General features: G+C 35.6%; 1 protein-coding gene across 1 annotated transcript in view; it reads left to right on the top strand.

The window, feature by feature from the left end:
* TEX9 (testis expressed 9) overlaps positions 1–23742 on the top strand; it is a 147197-nt gene that overhangs the window by 62985 nt on the left and 60470 nt on the right. Inside the window, exons 4-7 of the mRNA XM_037833873.1 lie at positions 12534–12613; positions 19284–19332; positions 20695–20777; positions 21433–21611. Of these exons, the coding sequence (XP_037689801.1) occupies positions 12534–12613; positions 19284–19332; positions 20695–20777; positions 21433–21611 (391 nt within the window). The remainder of the gene's footprint in view (positions 1–12533; positions 12614–19283; positions 19333–20694; positions 20778–21432; positions 21612–23742) is intronic.

Below are 23742 nucleotides of genomic sequence, written 5' to 3'. Positions count from 1 at the left end.
GTATTCCCTCCTCTTAAGTTATTTGGAAGAGTTTGAGAAGGACTGGTAATAATTCTTCTTTACATGTTTTGTAGAATTCACCAGTGAAGGCATCATGTCCTGGACTTTTCTTTAGTGGAAGATTTTTGATTATTGGTTCAGTCTCTGTTGCAAGTTTGTTGATACTTTCTATTTCTTAAGTCAGTTTGGGTAATCAATGTATTTCTAAGAATGTATTTTCATTTTTTCTAAACTATCTAGTTTGGTGGTGGGCAGTTATTCATAATATTCCTTTATAATTCGTTTTATTTCTGTAAGTGATATCATTATTTTCCTCTCTGATTTTAGTTATTTGCATCTTTCCCTTTTATTCTTTGTCAGTCTAGCTAAAGGTTTGTCAGTTTTATTGATTTTTTTTCATAGAACCAACTTTTTGATATGTTTATTCTCTCAGTTGTTTTTCAATTCTCTTTCATTTATCTCCACTCTAAACTTAATTCTTTCCTTTCTTCTGCTAACTTTTGGTTTACTTTGCTTTTGATTTCCTAGTTCCTGAAGATGTAAAGTTAGGTTAATAATTTGAGATCTTTCTTCTTTTTTAATATAGGCATTCATAGTTATAAATTTTCCTCTGAGCACTTCCTTCATAGCATCCCATAAATTTTGGTATGTTGTATCTTTGTTTTCATTTGTTTCTAAGTATTTTCTAATTTCCTTGTAATTTCTTCTTTAACTCACTGGTTGTTTAAGAATATGCTGCTTAATTTCCACATATATGTATATTCTCCAGTGTTTCTTCTGTTATTGATTTCTAGCTTCATTCCATTATGGTCAGTGTTCCGGTTTGCTAAAGCTGCCATTATGAAAAATACCAGAAATGGATTGGCTTTTATAAAGGGAATTTATTAGTTACAAATTTACAGTTCTAAGGCCACAGAAGTGTCCAAACTAAGTCATCAACAAGAGGATACTTTCACTGAAGAGAGGTCAGGGGCATCCAGAAAACCTCTGTCACCTGGGAAGGCACGTGGCTGGTGCCTGCTGGTTCTTTGCTCCCAGGTTCTGGTTTCAGAATGCTTTCTTCAGAATGTCTCTGGGCTTCTGTCTCTCTAAGCTTCTCTCTCAGCTCCTGTGCATCCTTGTTTGTTCTCCCAGGGCATTTCTCTCTAAGTTTCTGGGGGTCCTCTCATTGCTTCTCTGGGGCAAACTCTCGGCTTCATGTCTTAGTTTGGCATCTCCAGACATCCTTCTGTTTGCATCTCTCAGCATCTTGGTTTGTATTGGCTCTTAGCTTCTCCTGGGGGCAGACTCTTGATTATATATCTTAGCTTCTCTCTAAAATATCTCTCTTAGCTTCTCTGAGTTCCTTCTCTCTGTGATCTCTCTTAAAGGACTCCAGTAAACTAATCAAGACCTACCCCGAATGGGCGGGCTCACACCTCCGCAGAAATGATTTAATTAAAAAGGTCTCAGCCACAGTTGGGTGGGTGACATCTCCATGGAAACATTCAATCAAAAGATCCCACCCACAAGATTGGATTAAAAGATCATGGCTCTTCTGGGGTCCATAACAGCTTCAAACTGGCATGGTCAAGACAGGTTACTTCTTATGATCTCAGTATGTTAAGATTGTTTAGACTTCTTTTGTGCCCTAAGGTATGATTGTCCTAGATAATGATATTGGTGCACTTGAAAAAAATGTGTATTCCACTGTTATTTGGCAAAGGATTGTATGTATGATGGTTAGATCTAGTTGGTTTATAGAGTTATTGACAGCCCCTATTTCCTTACTGATCTTCTGTTTAGATTTTCTATCTAGTATTGATAGAAATTCCAACTGTTATTAAAGAACTATTTGTCCCTTCATTTCTGTCATTATATGCTTCATATAATTTGGCTCTCTGCTATGTGCATATATATTTATGTTTCTTAAAACTTCTTGTTGAATTGACCCATTTATCAAGACATTCTTCTTTGTCATTGTAACGGTTTTTGACTTATGTTTATTTTATCTGCTATTAATATAGTCACCCTTGCTCTTTTGATTACTGTTTGTAAGAAATACTTTCTTTCATCCTTTCATTTTAAACATATTTTGATCTATAGATCTCAGATGGTTCTCTTGTAAACAGCATATAGTTGAGTCATTTCTCTATCCATTTTGTCAATCCCTACCTTTGATTGAGGAATTTAATCCATTTACATTTCAGGAAGGCAAGATTTACATTAAGGCAACCTTTACCTCTGCAGTTTTGCTAGTTGTTTCTTCTAAGTCTGATATCTTTTTTGCTCCTCCTTTTCAACATTATTCCCTTCTTTTGGTTTAGATAATCTTTTTTTAATGCAATTTTATTGAGATACGTTCACATACCATAGTCATCCAAAGTGTACAGTTGTTCATAGTATATCATATACTTGTGCATTTATCACCACAATCAATTTTTGAACATTTTCATTACTCCAAAAAAAGAATAAAAGTAAAAGTAAAAAAGAAAACCCCAAATATCCCATAACCTCCATCCTCCCCTATTATGCATTTACTTGTTTGACTTCATTTTTCTATTCATCTGTCCATAAACTGGATAAAGGCAGTGTGAGCTACAAGGTTTTCACAATCACATGGTCACACCGTATAAGCTATATAGTTATATAATCGTCTTCAAGATTCAAGGCTACTGAATTACAGTGCAGAAGTTTCAGGGATTTCCTTCTAGCTATTCTAATACACTAAAAACTATAAAGTGCTATCCGTATAATACATAAGAGTAACCCCCCAGGATGACCTTGACTCCGTTTGAAATTGCTCAGCCACTGAAACTTTGTTTCATTTCTCTTCCCCCTTTTGGTCAGGAAGTCTTTCTCAATCCCATGATGTCAGGTCTATGCTCATCCCTGAGAGTCATGTACCACGTAGTGGGGAGGGCAGTGAGTCTACCTGCTGAGTTGGCTTAGAGAGAGAACGCATTTGAGCAATAAAAGAGGTCCTCTGGGGGTGACTGTTAGGCACAATTATAAGTAGGCTTAGTGTCTCCTTTGCAGTAACAAGCTTCATAAGAGCAAGCCCCAACATCAAGGGATTGGCCTGCTACAATGGTGGTCCCCAATGCTTGCAAGAATATCAGGAAATCCCCAGGTGGGGAAGTTTAATATTTCCAGTTTTTCCCCAGTCCCTCAAGGGGGCTTCATAAGTCATTTTTTATTCTCTGCTCAAATTACTCTGGGATGTATTAGGGCTTCAGACTAACCTGTACAAACCAACTAGATGTCACTCTGTATTGAAGGTTCCATGTAATTATGGTGCTTGAAGAACCTGAGTATACAAGTTAAATGATATTGTGTGATACAGAAAATACAGATTTTGTACCAAATGAACATCTCTTCCTTTGGTCTCACACAGAAGTTGAAGTTTTAAAACACAATATCATCTTTTTTTTTCTTAATTCAGTTTTATTGAGATATATTCACATACCATGCAGTCATACAAAGCGTACATTCAGTTGTTCACAGTACCATTACATAGTTGTGCGTTTATCACCAAAATTAAATTCTGAACATTTTCATTACCCCACATACAGAAATAATAAGAATAAAAATTAAAGTGAAAAAGAATATTTTTTTTTTTTTTGCCCCCATTTTTCTACTCATCCATCCATACACTGGGCAAAGGGGAGTGTGGTCCATATGGCTTTCCCAATCACATTGTCACCCCTCAAAAGCTACATTTTTATACAATCGTCTTCAAGATTCAGGGGTTCTGGGTTGTGGTTTGCTAGTTTCAGGTATTTACTGCTAGCTGTTCCAGTTCATTAGAACCTAAAATGGGTTGTCTATATTGTGCGTAAGAGTGCCCACCAGAGTGACCTCTTGGCTCCTTTTGGAATCTCTCTTCCACTGAAGCTTCATTTTCTTTCACATCCCCTTTTTGGTCAAGAAGATGTTCTCCATCCCACAATGCCAGGTCTAGATTCCTCACCAGGAGTCATATTCCATGTTGCCAGGGAGATTTACTCCTCTGGGTGTCAGATCCCAAGTAGGCGGGAGGGCAGTGATTTCACCTGCCAAGTTGGCTTAGCTAGAGAGAGAGGGCATATCTGAGCAACAAAGAGGCATTTAGGAGGAGGCTCTTAGGCACAATTTATAGGCAGGCCTAGCCTCTCCTTTGTAGCAACAGTTTTCCCAAGAGCAAGTCCCATGGTAGAGGGCTCAGCCCATCAAACCACCAGTCCCCTATGTCTTTGAGCACATCAGCAACCATCGAGGTGGGGAAGCCCAACACCCCTGCATTCTCTACCAGCTCCTCAGGGGAGCTCTGCATATTTTTTTCATTGTTTTTTTTTTTTTTTAATTAGCTATTAACTATATCAAAAAATAAAAAATAAAAAAATACATTAAAAAACATTTCAAACAAACCATAACAAGGTAGTAAGAAAAAGACAACTAATCAATATCTTTTAACCTTTAGTCTGATTTACCTTAGTCCTAACAAAGTCCATTTCATTCATATCTGTAATTGAATTCTGATCTTTTTTTCAGCTTCTTTAACATTTGCTTTATGGGGTAATGGTGATATTCATAGCTACCGAACTTTGGCTCTGAGTCTCAGGTGTCACACAGATACCCAAAGTTCCAGGGACTGACTAGGTTATCCACAAACAGCTCAGCATCTCACAATTTAGAAATAACCATTACAACTCAGGTATAGATGTGACTGCTGTAAGAGCTTACAATCTAGGGAACATTGCAATAACCATTCCCCTGATAACCTGTGCTCTAAGATTCAATTCTCAGCGTTTACACATTATGGTTAGTCCATATTAGTGAGGCATTATAATGTTTGTCTTTGCATTTCTGGAGTACTTCACACAAAATGCTGTCCTCAAGATCCATTCACCTAGTTGTATGTCTCACAACTTCATTCCTTCTTGCAGCTGTGAGGTATTCTATTGAATGCATACACCACAGTTTACCATTCTGTTCATCAGTCGATGTACCCTTAGGCCACTTCCATCCATTGCAAATCGTGAATACTGCTGCCATACACATCAGTGTGTAAATGTCCATTCATGCCCCTGTTCTCAGTTCTTCCAAGTATATACCCAGTTATGAGGTTGCAATACCTATGGCAGTCCCCATACTTAGCTTCACCACAATGCCTCCAGAGGGGCTGCACCATTCTACTTCCCCACCAACAGTGAATAGGTACATTCCTCTCTCCACATTTTCTCCAGCACTTGTATCCCTGTTTATTTTTTAAACAGTTTTCTTCACACACCATACAATCCATTCTAATTGAACAATGAATGGTTCCTGGTATAATAACAGTTATGCATTCACCACCACAATCTGTATTAGGACATTTCTGTTTCTTCTGCAACAAAAGAGGAAAAGGAGAAAAACTAAATGAAGAAATATAAAAATAAAAGAAGAATAAACCAAAACAAAATAAAAAGGTCAGACAATGATGACAACACCAGGAATCCCATGCCCCTCCCTTATATCCCCCTCTTATTGACGTTTAGCTTTGATACATTGCCTTTGTTAAGTTAATGGAAGCACATTACAATGTCACTGTTAACTATACACTCTAGTTTGCTTTGATTGTATTTTTTCCCCTATACTATCCCATTTTCAATACCTTGCAATGTTGACATTCATTTGTTCTCCCTCGTGTAAAAACATTCTTATATATGTCATTTACTCATCATCATTGACCACTCTAGGTTTCACTAAGTTATACAGTCCCAGTCTTTATCTTGTGTCTTTCCTTTTGTAGTCATACATGCCCCCAGCCTTCCTCTTTCAACCATACTCACACTTACCTTTGTTCAGTGTACTTACAATATTGTGCTATCATCACACGGTATTGTGCTATCCATTTCTGGATCTTTATAATCAATCCTGTTGAACATTCTGTACTCCTTCAGCATCAAATGCCCAATCTCTGCCCTCTTTCTATTTCCTGATAACCTGTGTTCTCAACTTTAACTCTCAAAGTTTGCTCATCAATGTTAGTTCATAGTAGTGAGACCATACAGTATTTGTCCTTTTGTTTCTGGCTAATTTCACTCAACTTAATGTCCTCAGGGTTCGTTCACATTGTTGTATGCTTCATGACTTTATTCTGTCTTACCACTACATATTATTCCATTGTATGTATATACCACAGTTTGTTTATCCACTTGCCCGATGAAGGACATTTGGGATCTTTCCATCTCTTGGCAATTGTGAATAATGCCCTATAAACATTGGTGTGCAAATGTCTGTCTGTGTCCCTACCTTCATTTCCTCCAAATATATACCTCGTAATGGGATTGCTGGATCATATGGCAATTCCATACTTAGTTTCCTGAAGAACCACCAAACTGCCTTTCAGAGTGGTTGCACCATTCTACATTCCCACCAACAGTGAATAAATGTGCCTCTTTCTCCACAACCTCTCCATCACTTGTAATTTTCTGTTTTTTTTTTTTTTTTAATGGCCATTCTAGTAGGTGTGAGAGGATACCTCATTGTGGTTTTGATTTCAATTTCCCTAATAGCCAGTGAAGTTGAGCATCTTTTCATATGTTTTTGAGCCATTTGTATTTCCTCTTTGGAAAAGTGTCTATCCATGTCTTTTGCTGATTTTTTAATTGGGTTGTTTGTCTTTTTGTTGTTGAGCTGGGGGATCTTTTTGTATATTCTGGATATTAAACCCTTATCTGGTATGTGATTTCCAAATATTGTCTCCCATTGCATAGACTGCCTTTTTACTTTTCTGACCAAGTCCTTTGATGCAGGAAAGTGTTCAATTTTGAGGAGATCCCATTTATCTTATTTCTTCTTTCATTGCTGGTGCTTTGGGTATAGTAAAGTCTAGGAAACCACCTCCTATCACAAGATCTTTAAGATATTTCCCTACATTTCCTTCTAAAAGTTTTATATTCTTAGCTCTGATGTTTAGCTCTTTGATTCATTTTGAGTTACTTTTTGTATAAGGTGTGAGAATAGGAGTCCTCTTTCATTCTTTTAGATATGGATATCCAGTTCTCCAAACACCATTTATTGAAGAGGCTGCTCTGTCCCTGTTGCATTGGCTTGACTGCCTTTTCAAAGATCAATTGTCCATGGATGAGAGGGTCTATATCTGAACTTCCAATTCAATTCCATTTGTCAGTATATCTTTCTTTATGTCAATACCATGGTGTTTTGACCACTGTAGCTTTGTAATATGCTTTAAAGTCAGGTAGTGTGAGACCTCCTACTTCATTCCTGTGCCAGTTTAGATGTATTATGTCCCCCCCAAAAGCCCATTATATTCTTTAATGCAGTCTTGTGGGGGCAGATTTATTAATCTTTCTGATTAGGATGTGACCTCTTTATTGAATGTTTCCATGGAGATTTGATGCCACACGTTCAGGGTAGGTCTTGATTAGTTTACTGGAGTCCTTTAAAAAGAGCAGAGAGATGAAAATGCCCTGGGATATGCTAAGTCAGGAGACCCAGTTGCTTTCTGATGCTTGGAGACATTAGCTAAGCTAAGAGAAACCCAGAGACATTTTGGAGAAGGCCGTTTTGAAACACAACCCAGGAGCAAAGGAATAGCAGATGCCAGCCATGTACCTTCCCATCATACAGAGGTTTTCTGGATGCCATTGGTCATTCTTCAGGAAAGGTATCATCATGTTGATGCCTTGTTTGGACACTTCTATGGCCTTAGGACTATAAATTTGTGACTTAATAAATCCCCTTTATAAAAGCCAATCTATTTCTAGTATTTTGCATAATGGCAGCATTAGCAAACTGAAACAATTCCTCTTTCTCAAGATACTTTTGGCTATTAAGAGCACCCTGCCTTTCCAAATAAATTTGGTTGTTGGTTTTTCTATTCTGCAAATTAAGTTGTTGGGATTTTAATTAGTATTGCATTGAATTTATGAATCAATTTAGGTAGAATTGATGTCTTAATTGTTTAGTCTTCCAATCCGTGAACACGGCATGCCTTTCCATTTATTTAGGTCCTGTTTGGATAGTGTTTTGTTAACCATTTTGAATCATTTATCCTTTCCTTCTGCGTGGGTTTTTAGATATATTCTTTAAGGTTACCATTGGGATTACATTTAACATACTTAATAGTCTACACGTACAACGTATTTATATCCTTCCATTCCTCCCTTTATGTTGTTCTTGTCACAAATTACATCTTTATGCATTGTCTGCCCAGTAGCAAAAATTTATTTTTGTTTTTATGCATTTGAGTAAAAGATAGCGTTAAAAATGAAAAATGATATAATACTGGCATTATATTTGCCCATAGTGTTACTCATACTGGAGATCTTTATTTCTTCATCCACCATCAAGGTACTATTTTGTGTCCTTTCCTCAACATAGAGAACTCCCGTTAGCATTTCCTGTAAGACAAGTCTAGTGATAATGAATTCCCTCAGTTTTTGTTTGTCTGTAAATGTCTTAATTTTTCCCTCATTTTTGAAGGATAATTTTGCTGCATCTTTTACTTTCGGGTAAACAGTTTTTTCTTTCAGCACTTTAAATATGTCCTCCCACTGCCTGCTGGCCTCCATGGTTTCTGTTGAGAAATCAGGAATTAATTTTATTAAGGATTTCTTTTATATGACTGTGCCAGTTTGTATATATTGTGTCTCCCAGAAAAAGCCACATTCTTTAATGCAGTCTTGTTGGGGCAGATTTATTAATCTTTCTGATTAGGGTGTGACCTTTTGCTTGAGTGTTTCCATGGAGATGTGACTCAATCAACTGTGGGCTAGACCTTTGACTGAATTATCTCCATGCAGATAGGGACCCCGCCCATTCACGGCGGGTCTAAATTAAATCTTTGGAGTCCTATAAGAGAGGGACATTTTGGAGAGCAGCTGAGACACATTTTGGAGAAGGCTGTTGAAAGCTGATGCTTGGAGATGCGGACAGAAGGACGTTTGGAGATGCTAAGCTAATAGATGCTAGCCCAGAGTTTGCTCCAGAGAATCTAAGCGAGGACCCCCAGAGGGTTAGATGCACAGGAGCTGAAGAGGCTAAAAGAGACAAGCCCAGAGGCATTTTGGAGAATGCCGTTTTGAAACACAACCTGGGAACAGTAGACACCAGCTGCATGCCTTTCCAGCTGACAGAGGTGTTCTGGATGCCATTGGCCATTCTTTAGTGATGGTGTCTTCTTGTTGATGCCTTAGTTTGGACACTTTTATAGCCTCAGGACTATAACTTTGTAACCAAATAAACCCCCTTTATAAAAGCCAATCCATTTCTAGAATTTTGCTTAACAGCAGCGTTAGCAAACCGGAACAATGACACATCATTTCTTTCTTCTTTTCTTTTTAATATTCTGTCAGTGTCCTTGGCATTGGACAGTTTTATCTTAATGTGTCTCATTGTAAATCTGCATGGTTCATCCTGCTTGGTGTCTGTTGTGTGTCTTGGATTTGTTTGTTCACCCCTTTCATCAGATTTGGAAAGTTTTCTGCCATTATTTCTTCAAATATTTTTTCTGGCCCTGTATCTTTCTTTTCTTCTTCTGGGACTCCTGTGATATGTTTGATGGTGTCCCACAGGTTCCTCAGGTTCTGTTCATTTTTTCTTATACTTTTTTCTTTTTACTTCTGAACTTGGAGAATTTCAATTATTTTCTTCTATTTCGCTGATCTTTTCTTCTGTCTCCTCCAATCTGTTCTTCAACTTGTCTAAGTGAATTTGTCATTTTACTCATTGTAATTTTGATTTCCAGAATTTCCATATGGTTCTTCTTTGTAATTTATATATCATTATTGAAATTCTTATTTTTTCCCTATATTGTTTTCCTGATATCCTCTGGTTTTTTGTTGGTGTTTTCCTGCAGTTCATTCATCCTGTTTATAAGAGTTGTTCTAAGCTCTTTGATTAGGAATTCCAGAGACTGTGCTTGCTCTGGAATATTTTCCATTAAATTCGTTTTTTTCCTATGACTGGGCTGTACTTTCCTGGATTTGTATAGGTTCTGTAATTTTTTTGTTGAGAACCAGACATTTCTAAATATTATGTTGAGGTCACTCTGGGAATCTAGTTCTCCCACTCTTCTGTTTGCCAGACTAAGAACAAGAAAAAAAAAAAAATAGAGAAAGGAAAAGAAAAAAAGGAAGAAAAGAAAGAGAGACGAAAGTAAAAAGAAAAGAAATACTAACAGGGATAATACCTGCAGAAAAAAACAAAATTAGGAAAAAAAAATGATGTGCACTGCCTCTTCAAGTGTCTTGCTGTGTGCCAGTGGGAAGCCATAAGTGGCTGTTCTCAAGGCGAAAACCTAGGCAGCATCCCTGCTCCTCCTTTAGTGATCCACCAGACCCTAAAATCTAAAACAGAGAGAGAAGAAACCAACCAACTAAAGAAAAAAAGAAAAAAAAAGGAAAAAGGAAAAAAAGGAAAAGAAAGAAAAGGAGGTATTCTAGCTCTTTAAGTCCCTGTAGATGCTGTTGTAAAACTAGAAGATGGTACTTCTGAGAGAAACTGAGGCTAGCATATGTTCTCAGCACTCAGGGATCTGCCAGACTAAACAAATGAAAAAGACAAGAAACCTAACCAATGAAAAAGTGTACTGGGTTTTCAAGTCCTGGTAGATGCTGGTGTGAAGTCAGAAGCCACTGCAGAGAGGGGTGAAAGCAAGGCCAGGGTCTATGTTGTCACTTCAGGGATCTTCCAGACCAGGAAATGCCAACACTCAGAGTGAAGGAAAAAAAAAAACCTGCCGAAGAAGGTTGATTAGGTGTTTATGTCCAGGTGGATTTTCATAGGAGGCTGGAAGCACTGATGCTCAGAGGGTAGAAACTGAGGCCAGCCTCCACACTGTTCCTTCAGGGATCCCCCAGACCGACTGCAACCCTCAACTTGAACTTTTAGAGGAGTAGGTTTCCTCTGCCAGCCCTGACACCAGCTGGCTGCTCCTGGAATCATGGCTTTGTTTCTGCAGCTATGGCCATTTCTACAGCTGCTGCCATGGGGCTGAGCGATGGGGACTGGTCACTGGTTTGTGCTTTCACTTGCAAAAGCTGAACTCTTGATAGCGTCTTGCTTCTTCTGGCACTCCTTCAGTTGTTCTAAATGGCCATTCTGGTTCCAGGGCTACCGCCTAGTCTTCCAGTCTCTTTTTCCAGCTCTTTTGTTTTTCTAGTGGAGGGAGCTATTTGTAAAACTTCCTAATCTGCTGTTTTGTGCCTGTACTCTTTAATATTTTAGCTTAATGCTTTATACAGATCCATATCCGTTCATCAGTTTAGAAATAAAAAATGTGTCATATACAACATTCCAAGTAATATATTTAGGCTGTTATCACAGATTTGCTAGTTCCATTTGTAATTAAATATTTTACTAAAAATAAATACTTTTATTACATCTTTTAGTTTTTGCCAAGGTTTGAAGGGCAGGAAACTACTTGAAGAAAAGAAACCCGACGTTATGGTAGAACAAGAGATTCATTATGGATTCTGCTCAAAGGGTCCCCTTAAAAAAAACCTTTTTTCAAAATACAGCAGAATAGAAAACTGGAAAGGGCTGAGAAAGGGAAGCAGGTGTTTCTGCCCTTACAGAAGCCAACTGAATGTAACTTGTTTTAGTTTGCTAAAGCTGCCTAAATACAGTATACCAGAACTGGATTGGCATTTACCATGAGGATTTATTAACTTACAAGCTTACAGTTCTGAGGCCATAAAAATGTCAAATCGAGACATCATCAAGGTGATGCCTTCTTCCTGAGGAAAGGCTGCTGGTGATCTGGGACTCTTTCTGTCACATGGCAAGGCACATGGTGGCATCTGCTGGTCTTGCCCTTCTCTTCGTAGTTTTATTGCTTCCAGCTTCTGGCTTCCTCTCTGTTTTTGTGGCTTTCTCTCTGTCTTCTGTGTCCCCTTTTTTCTCTGAATTTCGTCCTCATATACAGGACTCCAGTAAGAGAATTAAGACCCACCTGGGGCATGCCACAACTGAAATAACCTAATCAAAGGTCCTATCCACAGTAGGTTTATACATACAGGAATAGATTGGCTTTAAGAACATTATCTGTTGGGGTACATACAGCTTCAGCCATCACATAACTTTTGCTGTATTGAATTATTTTTTTTATTCGCTTTCATTTCCTGATTTTTCTTTGTTAAAATTTTTTACTCCTGGTGCTTCTTTTTTTAGCATCTCCAGGGTATTCTCAGCATTGAAGGTTTGCTTGATTTTAGTCAAGTTTTTCTAATCATTAACTAGGCTTATTTTTTCATTTCTTGTGAGGCTTTCTAATTTCCTTTGCATGTTACATAAGATGTAATGTAGTAGGGATCAGGGGTCTGATAATATCATTAGCCTTTTTCCCCTTAGAAGTGACTTTCTTAGCCCAGAGCTAATGAAAGATGAAACTATGATATTACAAACCTTCTTTTCACACCAAAGCATTTGAAATCTGGGCCTCATTTCATAGAAACTGTAGACAATTCTGAAATGATTATCAGACTCATTCTTGAATATATTCTAATTTTGTTTTGTTTTGTCTTTTTCTATATTATGTATGACATTTTTGCTCACAAAACTAGAGAGATCAGCAAGAGGTACAATCCAAGCCTGTTTCAACACAAATTAAATCATATGAAGAGGAAGATGATTACAGTTTAAGGTAAGAGACTTAAATTCTCAAACACCATTGGTGTTTTTTAATAATTTGGATGAATTTTTATTATTCAAAGTCTTTTTGAATGTAAATGTTGGAAACCTGTAATTTGAAGAAGAATAATGTAACATATAAAATAATAATAATTGGGGGCTTCAAAAGGTAGACACAACCCAAGTGTCCATTGATAGATGAATGGAAAAATAAAAAGGAGTGAAGCTCTGATACATGCTACAATGTGGATGAACTTTGAAAATATGCTGAGTGAGATAAGCCAGACACAAAAAGACAGATATTGTATGATTCTACTTATATGAAATACCTGAAGATAAACAGTAGATTAGAGATTACCAGGGGCTAGGGGTGAGGAAACGGGAAGTTACTGATTAATAGGTAAAGAGTTTCTGTTTTCTGTGATGAAAAAGATTTGGTAATGGAAGGTGATGATGGCAGTACAACATTGTAGAAGTAATTAATGCCACTGAATTGTACACTTAAAAAAATGGTTAAAATGGCAAATTTCATGTTATATATACATATTACCACAATAAAATTTAAAATATCAATTGGGGGCTTATACCAGTTAGGAAAGGGCAGTTAGATAGTGGTTCGAAGTGACAAAGAAATAAAGACCTCAAGTAAAGGAACCATGTGGGTAATTATAAATGCCAATACTATTATATATATATATGTTATGTATATATTTTACTTCTCACAGGTTCTATAATGCAAACTCATAAAAAGTTATGATAAATCCAGGGTTTGGCCGTACACTGTATAATTATATAATTTATAACAAATAAAACAAAAAGATGGGGTGACGGTGTATGAATATGTTGTTGAAGTTAAATTGATATCAAAGTGAATGTGATTGTTAGAGATTTAAGATGTTGAATTTAAGCCTGTGGTCACCACAAAGAAAATATCAGAAAAGTATATGTAGATTGAAATGAAAAGGGACTCAAAATAGTATGCTATGAAATACATATGAAAATAGGCATTAATGGAAGAATTGAGGGATGAAAAATGTGTAAGACTTACAAGGACCAAATAACAAAACAGAAGAAGAAAGTGCTACATTATCATTAATCAATTACTTTAAATGTAAAAGGATTAAACTCTCCAATTAAAAGGCAGTGATTGACAGAATGGATAAAAAAGCATGACCCGACCAATGGCTGTTTGCAAGAGACTTCCCTTAAATTCAGACACAAGTAGATTGAAAATGAAAGGATGGAAAAAACATAGCACAAAAATAGTAAGCAAAAGAGAGCTGGTGTATCTGTACTAATATCAAATAAAATAGACTTAAAGTGAAAAACTGTTATGCAGGACAAAGTAGGTCACTATATGCTGATAAAGAGGTCAGTTCAGTAAGAAGACATAGCAATTATAAATACGCACCTAAAGGCATGCATATGCCATATGAAATAATAAAAGAATTGAAGGGAGAAGTAGACGGTTCTACATTCATAATAGGTGACTTCCATACATCACTTTCAATAATGGACAGAAGATCTAGACGAAAGATCAATAAGGAAATAGAAGACTTGAATGAAAACACAACACAGTAAAACTTAGGGGATGCAACAAAGGCAGTGATGAGAGAGAAATTTATGGCTCAAAATGCTTACATTAAAAATGAAGAAAGATTTCAAATCACAGACCTAACCTCATAACTGGAATAGGTAGAAGAAGATTAATGAACTAAACCCAAATGAACAGAAGGAACTAAATAACAAAGATTAGAGCAGAGATAAATGAAATAAAGAATAAAAAAAAAAAAAAGAGAGAATCAGCAAAAACAAAAGTTGGTGCTTTAAAAAGGTCAATAAAATCAGATAAGCTTTTGCTGACTGACAAAGAAAAATAAAGATGCAAGTAAATGAAATCAGATATGAAAGGTGGAACATTACTATTGACCCCACAGGAAAAAAATAGGGTTAGAAGAGGATACTGTGAACAACCGTACACCAACAAATTAGATTACTTAGATGTAATGGACAAATTCCTAGGAACAAACTAACTAGAATGACTCAAAGAGAAATAGATCTCAACAGACCAATAACAAGTAAAAAGATTGAATCAATGATCAAAACCTCCCCACACAGAAAAGGCAAGAAACCAAAGGCTTCACTGGTGAATTTTACCAAACATTTCAAAAAGTCTTAACGCCAGTCCTGCTCAAGGCAATCATCAAAATTGTATGGAAGGGTAAGGTGCCCCAAATAGCCAAAACCAGCTTGAAAAGAAAGAACAACGTTGGAGAACTCACACTTCTTGATTTTAAAACTTACTGCAAAGCTATACTAATCAAAACAGTATTGTCCTGGCACAAGGACAGACATAGATCAATGCAATCAAATTGAGAGCTCAGCAAGAAACCACACCTATGGCCAATTGATTTTCTTTTTTTTACAGAAGTTGTGGGTTTACAAAACAGTCATGCAAAAAATTCAGGATTCCCATTACCACCTTATTGTTAACACCTTGCATTACTGTGGTACATGGGCTACAATTGATGAAAGCACATTTTTATAATTGTACTGTTAACTATAGTCCATGGTTTAACTTAGGATTCACTGTTTGTGTTGTACAGTTCCATGGATCTTTAAAAACTTTTTTATTCTGGTAACATGTATACAACCTAAAATTTCCCTTTTAACCACATTCAAATATGTAATTTAGTATTCTTAATTATGTTCTCAGTGTTGTGCTACCATCCCTACCATCCATTACTAAACTTTTTCATTGTCCCAGGTAGAAACTCTGTACATTTTAAGCCTTAACTCTCTCTTTTCTACCATGACCCTGGTCCCCTGGTAACATATATTCTAGATTCTGACTCTGAGCTTGCTTATTCTAATTATTTCATATCAGTGAGATCATACTATATATGTCCTTTTGTGTCTGGCTTATTTCATGCAAAGTGGTGTCTCCAAGATTTACCATGTTTTTACATGTATAATGACTTTATTCCTTTTTATGGATGAATAATATTCCATTGTGTATATATGCCATATTTTGTTTATCCATTTATGGGTTGATGGACAGTTGGATTGCTTCCATCTTTTTGCAATGGTAAATAATGCCGCTGTGAACATTGGTGTGTACATATCTGTTCAAGTCCCTGCTTCCAATTGTTTGGGGTATATTCTTAGAAGTGGGATTGTTGGGTTTATAAGGTATTTCCATACTTCACTCCATATACATACATTAACTCACAGTAGATCATAGACCTAAACATAAGAACCAGAACTATACAACTTCTAGAAGTATACATAAGGAAGTATATTCAGAATGTTTTGTTAAGCAGTGGTGTTAGACTTTACATTAAAAGCGTGAGGAACAAAAGAAAAAATAGATAAATGGGACTTCATCAAAATTAAAAACTTTTGTGCATAAAAGGTCTTCATCATGAAAGTAAAAAGACAGCCTACACAATGGGAGAAAACATTTGGAAGCTACGTATCTGATAAGGTTTAATAATAAAAATGTATAAAGAAATCTTACAACTCAACAAGAAAAAGACAAACAACCCAATTAAAAAATGGGTAAAAACTTGAATGGACATTTCTCCATAGAAGATATATAATTTTACCAATACATACATGAAAAGATGCTCATAAGCATTAGCTATTAAGGAAATGTAAATCAAAACCATAATGAGATACCATTTCACACCCACTAAAATGGCCACTGTTAAAAAAAACAAATTGCAAGTATTGGAGAAGATGAAGAGAAAAAGGAACACTCATTAATTGCTGGTGGGAATGTAAAATGGTGCAGCCACTATGGAAGATAGTTTGACGGTTCCGCAGAAACCTAAGTATGGAATTACCGTATGAGCTGGCAATCCTACTACTTGGTATATATACAGAAGAACAGAAAGCAGGGACTTGAACAGATATTTGCACACCGATGTTAAGAGTAGCATTATTCACATTTGCCAAAAGATGGAAGCAACCTAAGTGTCTGTCAACTGATGAATGGCTAAATAAAATGTGCTATACACATACAATGGAATGTGAATGTGGTTAAAAGGAGAAATATTACGCCATACATATGTTACTAGAATAAAAATTAAAAGAAAAAAATACCCAACCACCTAACCACAGTGTGGCAAAATAGAATAGCTTTTAGGTGCAGATGAGTCTGAGCAGAATGAAAGTAGACAAATTATTTAAATTTTCTGAATAAGTTCCTCACAAGCAAAATATGAACAATCTGGATGCTAAAATGTCCTGTCCACTGTATAGAAAAGGAAAGAAGCAGAACCATTTGGTAAAGTTTAATGACAGCCATATGTAATAAGTCACAAACTCCTTAAGCAGAAACAAATAAAAATAATTGCTGCATGTGATCCAGCGAATCCACTCCTAGTTATTTGCCCATGAGAAATGAAGACCTATGTCCATGTAGAAACATGAATGGAGATGTTTATAGTAGTTTATTTATAATTGCTAAAACTGGAAACTGTACACCTAAAAAGGTATATTTTACTATACATAAATTATATCCTGTAAACCTGGAAAAAATAATTTTTGAACACCATTAATGCCAGGTACTACCCACTGATGGTACAATGGTGGGTAATCAAACCTGATCCTGCTCCCGAGGAGTTAATGCCTACCGCATTGCTTTTGAATCTTTTTCATTTTTAGTACATCCATAAAAATATATATTTTACATAATCCTTCAGTACACACATATGTATGTACGTTTATATAACATGAAATTACTTATTCTTATTGTGTGTATTGATCTCTAATCTTTGATGAAAAACTATGTTTGACAGTTTCCAAAACTGCAAAATTTGGATGACAAATAAGATTAGGCATGGCTTTTACCCAGTGAATCAAAGCAGCAAAATGATGGTAACAACAACTAATCTCTAGTTTCTGTTGAAGCAATTGAGAGACTGATTTTATAAGCATTAAAAAAGTCTATTGATTTTTTTTTTTTAACTAAATTTTCCTGAAATGAAAAGTGGTGATGACACCTCTGTTTACCTAGATTAGGTGGCTTAAAAAAAAAAGGTTCCCATTTGAACAGATGACTTTTACCCTGTGAAACATGGCATGTAACGATTAGTTGGAATTGCTGAAGATGGGAGTTATTCTGTAAAGAGAAGATCCATTTCAGCCTGGAACAATTATAATCCACCTAAACGATTATAGCCAGGCATTTTCCTGCTAGCTGAGTATGTATATTCTCCAGTCTGCTGGAAACAAGGTTTACCACACAAATCATTTGAATCACACATAAACCATTCATGCAGGAGTTTAACAAAAGTAATCAAAATACTGTTTTCTAGTTCAGTTTTCATTTTACACTAGCAAAGTAATATCACTTGGCTAAACCTGAGGGAGATACTTAACTGATATATATCTTTTGACTGATATGTATGTGTATGTGTGGAAGGCGGATGGAAAGTGCAGCATTTGTTCTAAGGAAATGGCGAAATTTATTTGAAAGAGAGGTGATTAAAGAGAACACTTAAAGTTTCTATAATATTTGGAAACATTTTTATGTCATATACAAGAATGATTCTTTAGTCTCTGCATTTTAAAATTATTTTGAAAACTTTTTTTTTTTTTTGCTTCCTAGAGCTGTTTCTAGTCTTAAGAGGTTGTATTCAATATTATCTACTTGAGTGTAACCTTGTGTTTAATATTGAAGAAATCTACACATGGCTAGTTAAGTAGGTTGCATCTGATGAAAAGTAGCTTTATTTTTTTTGTCCTCTATAGTTAGGTGTTCTCAGGGGATCTGATGGTTTTTTTTTTTTTTTTTTTCTTTTTTCTCATGACAAAAATAGATACTAACTTGGTAGGTTTTCAGAAATATTAAAACACGTGTTTAGGATGTTCTAGACAATTGATCAGAGTTAGACAAACTTTTCTTATAAAAGGCCAGTTAGCAAATGTTTTTGGATTTGTTGGCTATGTGGTTTTTGCGACAGTTACTCACCTCTGCTGTTGTTGTTGTGAAAATAACCATAGAAAATAAATGAATGGGTGTAGACGGATTCAACCTGGTGGTCATAGTTTGCAGACTCCTATAACACTCCTTGTTTTAAACTGCAAATGTATTTTGAAAACTTTGTTCATAAAAAATGAATTGTAGTTTTATATGTATTTATTCATTCATTCAACAAATATATATTTAGGTCCAATTGAAGGGCTTATGTGTCAGGTACTTTGCCAAGAATGAGGCATAAAGGAGTGAACAAAGCAGATAATGATTCCCTCCCTTATAAAGTTCACAATGTAATGGGGAAAACAGACACTGGCCAAGTAATTCATTGAATTAGAAGAGTGATAACTGTGAGTGGGATCACAATAAAAAAACCTTGTGGTGAATAATTTTATAAAGTAGAAAATCCTTGTGTACAGCCAATAATCACTCCTTATGATTTCTATTTATTAAAACTTGTGCTACATTTTCCTATAAAAATATTGGCACTATAGTATATCTTCTCAAAATTGAACTAAAACACTTTTATTGTTTGTGACATTCATTCAAAATAATTAACATGCGGATGACTAGAATTATAGTAAACTCTTGATGGTTTTATATTTTATCTTTCAAATATAATGGTTGCTGAATTTTTAGTTTGTTTTAGCTTAGTATCATTGATTATTAATGTATAGTATTTATTTTTGGTCTGTAGAAGTCTGTTACCACCTGAAGGGAAAGTCCATCTACATTCTGAAGCTAAGGTATGAAATAAAAGTTTCTGTGGATGCAGTTACATTCTATAAAATGTTAGGTTGTTTTTAATACTTTTCTTAGACAAAACAGAGAAGGGATGTAACCGTAGAAATAGAATATAGGCCTTTATACTCAGAAGGGATGCCTTAATGAAATGTTATTCATGAAACAAATTGAACCTTTTTTTGTCTCATAGTTTCACTGAACAATTTATAGTCATAGGAAAAAAAAGATCTGAGGCCTTTTAGTTTTCTTTCTAAAGCCTAAATCTAGTAGATAGAAGATCTGGAAAAGAAAGGTACTTGTTCTGATTCGCTAATGCTGTCATTATGCAAAATACCAGCAATGGATTGGCTATTATAAAGGGGATCTATTTGGTTACAAAGTTACAGTCTGAAGGCCATGAAAATGTCCAGATTAAGGCATCAACACAAGTAAACCTTCAACCAAAGAAGGCCAATGGCATCTGGGAAACCTTTGTTAGCTGGGAAGGCACATGGCTGGCGTCTGCTGATCCCAGGTTGTATTCTAGCTCCTGTCTCAGCTCCTGTGCATTCTTCAAAATGTTGCTCTTGGGGTGTTTAGTCCTCTCTTAGCTTCTACGGAGCAGAGTGTCAGCAAAAGTCTGCGTTCAATGGCCATCTCCAAAATGTCTCTCTTGGCTGAGTACCTCCTTTTGTCTGTGAACACTTTTATAGGACTCAGTGATTCAATTAAGACCCACCCTCAATGGGTGGGGTAACACCTCCATGGAAATTATACAATGAAAGGTCTCGCCCACTGTTGACTGAGTTACATCTCCATGGAAACACTCAATCAAAGGATTCCAACCTGATCAACACTAATACGTCTGTCCCCACAAGATTGCATCAAAGAACATGGGATTTTGGGGGACGTAATACATCCAAACTGGTACAGTACTCATATACAAAGAAGGTAGTTCTAAAGAGGCATTCATTCACGTAAATAACTTTAGTGTAGAGATCACTATTCCAGGTCCTAGGCATACTGGGATCTACAAATTTCCTATCCATGATGACCTAGGCCAAGGGAACAGTAGGTGTGAAGGCCAGGAAAGGCATATCTGGTGAATAATCAATCAGTGAGAAGAACTAAATTCTGAGTCAGAACATCTGGGTATAATGTTCTACTAGCTGTGTATCCTTGAATCGTTAGGACTCATTTTCCTTATTCTTAAATGTCTTGGTCCTGTTAATCTCTAGGTTTTTTCTAGCTGTAAAATTCTAGGATTCTGTAAAATATAGTTTGATTAATTCCATGACAGTAGCAATTCTATGTATTACCAAATTGCTTTTCTTGGCAAATAATTAGAATCTAATTAACCAAAGATTTAAATTATTTTCATGTAGCCAGAGACCAGAAATGTTGGTCCAGTAAACAAGGTTCAAAACAAACTATATTCTGCAAATAAAGGAAGGAAAACCATTTCAAGGTATAGTAGTTTTAAAAGTATTCCTTTATTTTTTTAGTTTTATAATTTATAGTACCATCATGCTAAGTAAGCTTTTTCTGCTTCTCCAGATCTTTTTAAATTCAAAATATATAAAATTACACTGGGTGTATCTTACCTGCATTCAGTAATTTGAAGCATTTTCCCCCCAAAAATGTCCTGTAGCAGTTAATGAACATTTTGTAATATTCTTTTAAGCAAAATTGCCACATTTCAAATTGTTTAAACTCTAATTTTAGTGAGATAGTTTCTTAGAACTGGCTCTAGAACCTAGATATCTCTCTGCTCAGTTCTCTCAAAGTAGATTTAAGGAGTCTTCTACTTTTTGGGTATTTAACAGAGTACCGTACATTATTGTGCATATTGGTCTATAGAATGATGGGGAATGCTCTAAATAAGACTATGATTGTAATTTATATTATATTGTTTTTGTTAAGATAATAAACCTTTTCCAGCTCCAGGGTTATGTGATTCATAAAGATTGAAAATCTATTTATAATATCGTCCTTGTAATATAGTCTTTGAAAGTATCATTGTAGATTTCATCATAAATTTAAAAAATTATAGTAATTTTCGTCTGCTTTGTTATTTGGGTAAAATCCATATCTCCTTTCTATATTATATATCTATTTCTTAGTGTAAAACTGAAATATTCTGATATACAAACTGCCAGTGACGTTGCCATTCCGGATGACTTCTCGGACTTTTCTCTTGCAAAAACAATTAGCAAAATCGAAGGGCAACTGGAGGAGGAAGGCTTACCTGATTATATAGATGATGATCTTTTCTCCGGTGTTAATAAAGACATTGGAACAGGTAGGTTTTCTTTTGTTTGTTATCTTGATACAAATTACTTAGAAAAAGAGATCTTTTTAAAAGAAACACAACCATTTTTCTTGCACTTAAAATATATATTGCTTTGTCTTAGATTTGTTTCAAATTAATCTAGTAGGATGTGGAGGTAGGAGAAATGAGTGGGATTATAGATGAAATAAAATTGCTCATGAGTTAATGATTGCTGAAGATGGGTGATGGGTAATTGGGTTCATTGAACTAGTCCCTTTTGTATATATTTGACAATTTATATAATAAAAAATAAAAATGTAAAAGACTATTAGTTTAATTGAACATTTTGCAACTAACATTAAAGTGTCCCACAGTTTATCATTAAAACATTAAAATATTATGGAGAAGACATGTTGCTCTGAATTCCTTTCATTTAATGCTACTATATTTTGATTACTGCACATTAAATCAACTTGTGCAAAAGGATATAGGAATTCTTGGGGTAGCACTAAGTAAAATAATAAAATGAGTTTTCTAATGAATATAATTTTCCTTTTTTATAAACTGGTTCTCTGCATACCACTAAAATATAGTTTAGATTATCTAAAAACATTATTAGTTACCAGAAATGCCTCTGAAATGTTTGAATTTATGAGGAGCCGTAAATTATATGGCAGTTGGGTATATATATGAACATGGTTTGATGCTCTACAATTAATTGTGACTTCAGGCAAGCTGTTTAGCCTTTTGTAATAGCGATTTTCTTTATTTGAAAATTTAGCAGTTTGTATTAGATAATTATAAAGTTTATCCCTAAAATTCTCTGATTCTGTAAAAAAAATGATAGCAATCTATGTGTAATGATTATTGTGCTGTATACTAGTCATAAACGAGTAGCTATTTATTTATTTATTTATTTATTTATTTATTTATTTATTATATTTACTCACCTAACCAAACTTTCTGGGGCTAGTTGTGGGGAGAGAAGGTAAGTGAAACAGGACTTTACCTTTAGTTTGCTCTTAACATGCCTTCAAGGACCTGATAGTCTGACTTCATCTCAGCAGAGTCACCTGTGGCCCTGTTACAACTGTTCCTGCTCCTAGATACAGGGAACCAGGACAAATGGACTCTACCTTAAGTTGCTAGTTTTTCTTATTGCTAAATCACCTCTGCCACTTTGCCTTCCTGTCTTCCCTTCTCAGTGTCTTTGGCCTAGGTGTCTCCCCACAAACTCTTATTCTGGATAATTGCTTGGAATGCCTAGATTACATATGGGAGGAAAAGATCAAGCAATTTGGGAGTACAAATTGCTTTGTGGGATTAAAGCCTGGGTGGGGTGAGCAGATTTGTGCTGTGGATCTCCAGAGATGAGAACCCTCAGCTCCTGAAGCTGGTACTGCGGGTAGGGTTTGGAAAGAGGTGGGAAAGGGACAAAGTCACCAACCATTCTTTCTTTCTCCTTTCCCCCTAGAAGCTAACTACTACGATCTTTACACTTTTTTATAAATCATTTCTTTTTTATCCCTTTTATCCTTGCTCACGTAGGGTTATAAGCATGGTTGGAAGAAGAGCTGAGGCCATAGAGATCTAGGTGGGGTTAGAACCAACCATCCTTAATCAGTTCCATGGTAACACTACGGGCTCTTCATAAGAAAAGATTTGGAACCGAAAGTATGTTTGGAGATGTTTTGTGCTCTCTACATCACATGTACATGAATTAATTGACTTATCCTAATGACTTATCAGAGGAAATTTGGAGTGCTTCCTCAAGATAGTTCCAGGAGGGCAAGGTTTGTCTTATAATGACCCTACTGTGTCTCAAATATGGTAGGGACTCAGTGTATTTTTTGAATGAATGAATGAGTGAATGAATGATGAGTGAGTTCTAACTTCAGTTTTCACTTTTGCTTCTAAGGTGTGTGTATGTTAAAAACTTCAGAGATTTCATTGCTGCTATAAATGAATGAAAATTTGCTAAGAATGAAATATCAAAGGTAGATCTTAATGGCCTATGATAGAAAGCTTCAGCAGTAGGATATTAGTGTCATCAGTGTATTTCTCTGATTCTAAGAGACATATGGTACATTTTAACTTCTTTGAAATTGGGTTGCATGTTACAATTAATGGCATTTTATACTTTCATTGGCTGGGATTAAAG

The sequence above is a fragment of the Choloepus didactylus genome, chromosome 4, assembly GCF_015220235.1.
Source record: "Choloepus didactylus isolate mChoDid1 chromosome 4, mChoDid1.pri, whole genome shotgun sequence".
In the NCBI taxonomy this organism is placed as follows: domain Eukaryota; kingdom Metazoa; phylum Chordata; class Mammalia; order Pilosa; family Megalonychidae; genus Choloepus; species Choloepus didactylus.
The sequence above is the reverse complement of the archived record's forward strand: the minus strand, read 5'-3'. Positions and strand labels throughout refer to the sequence as shown.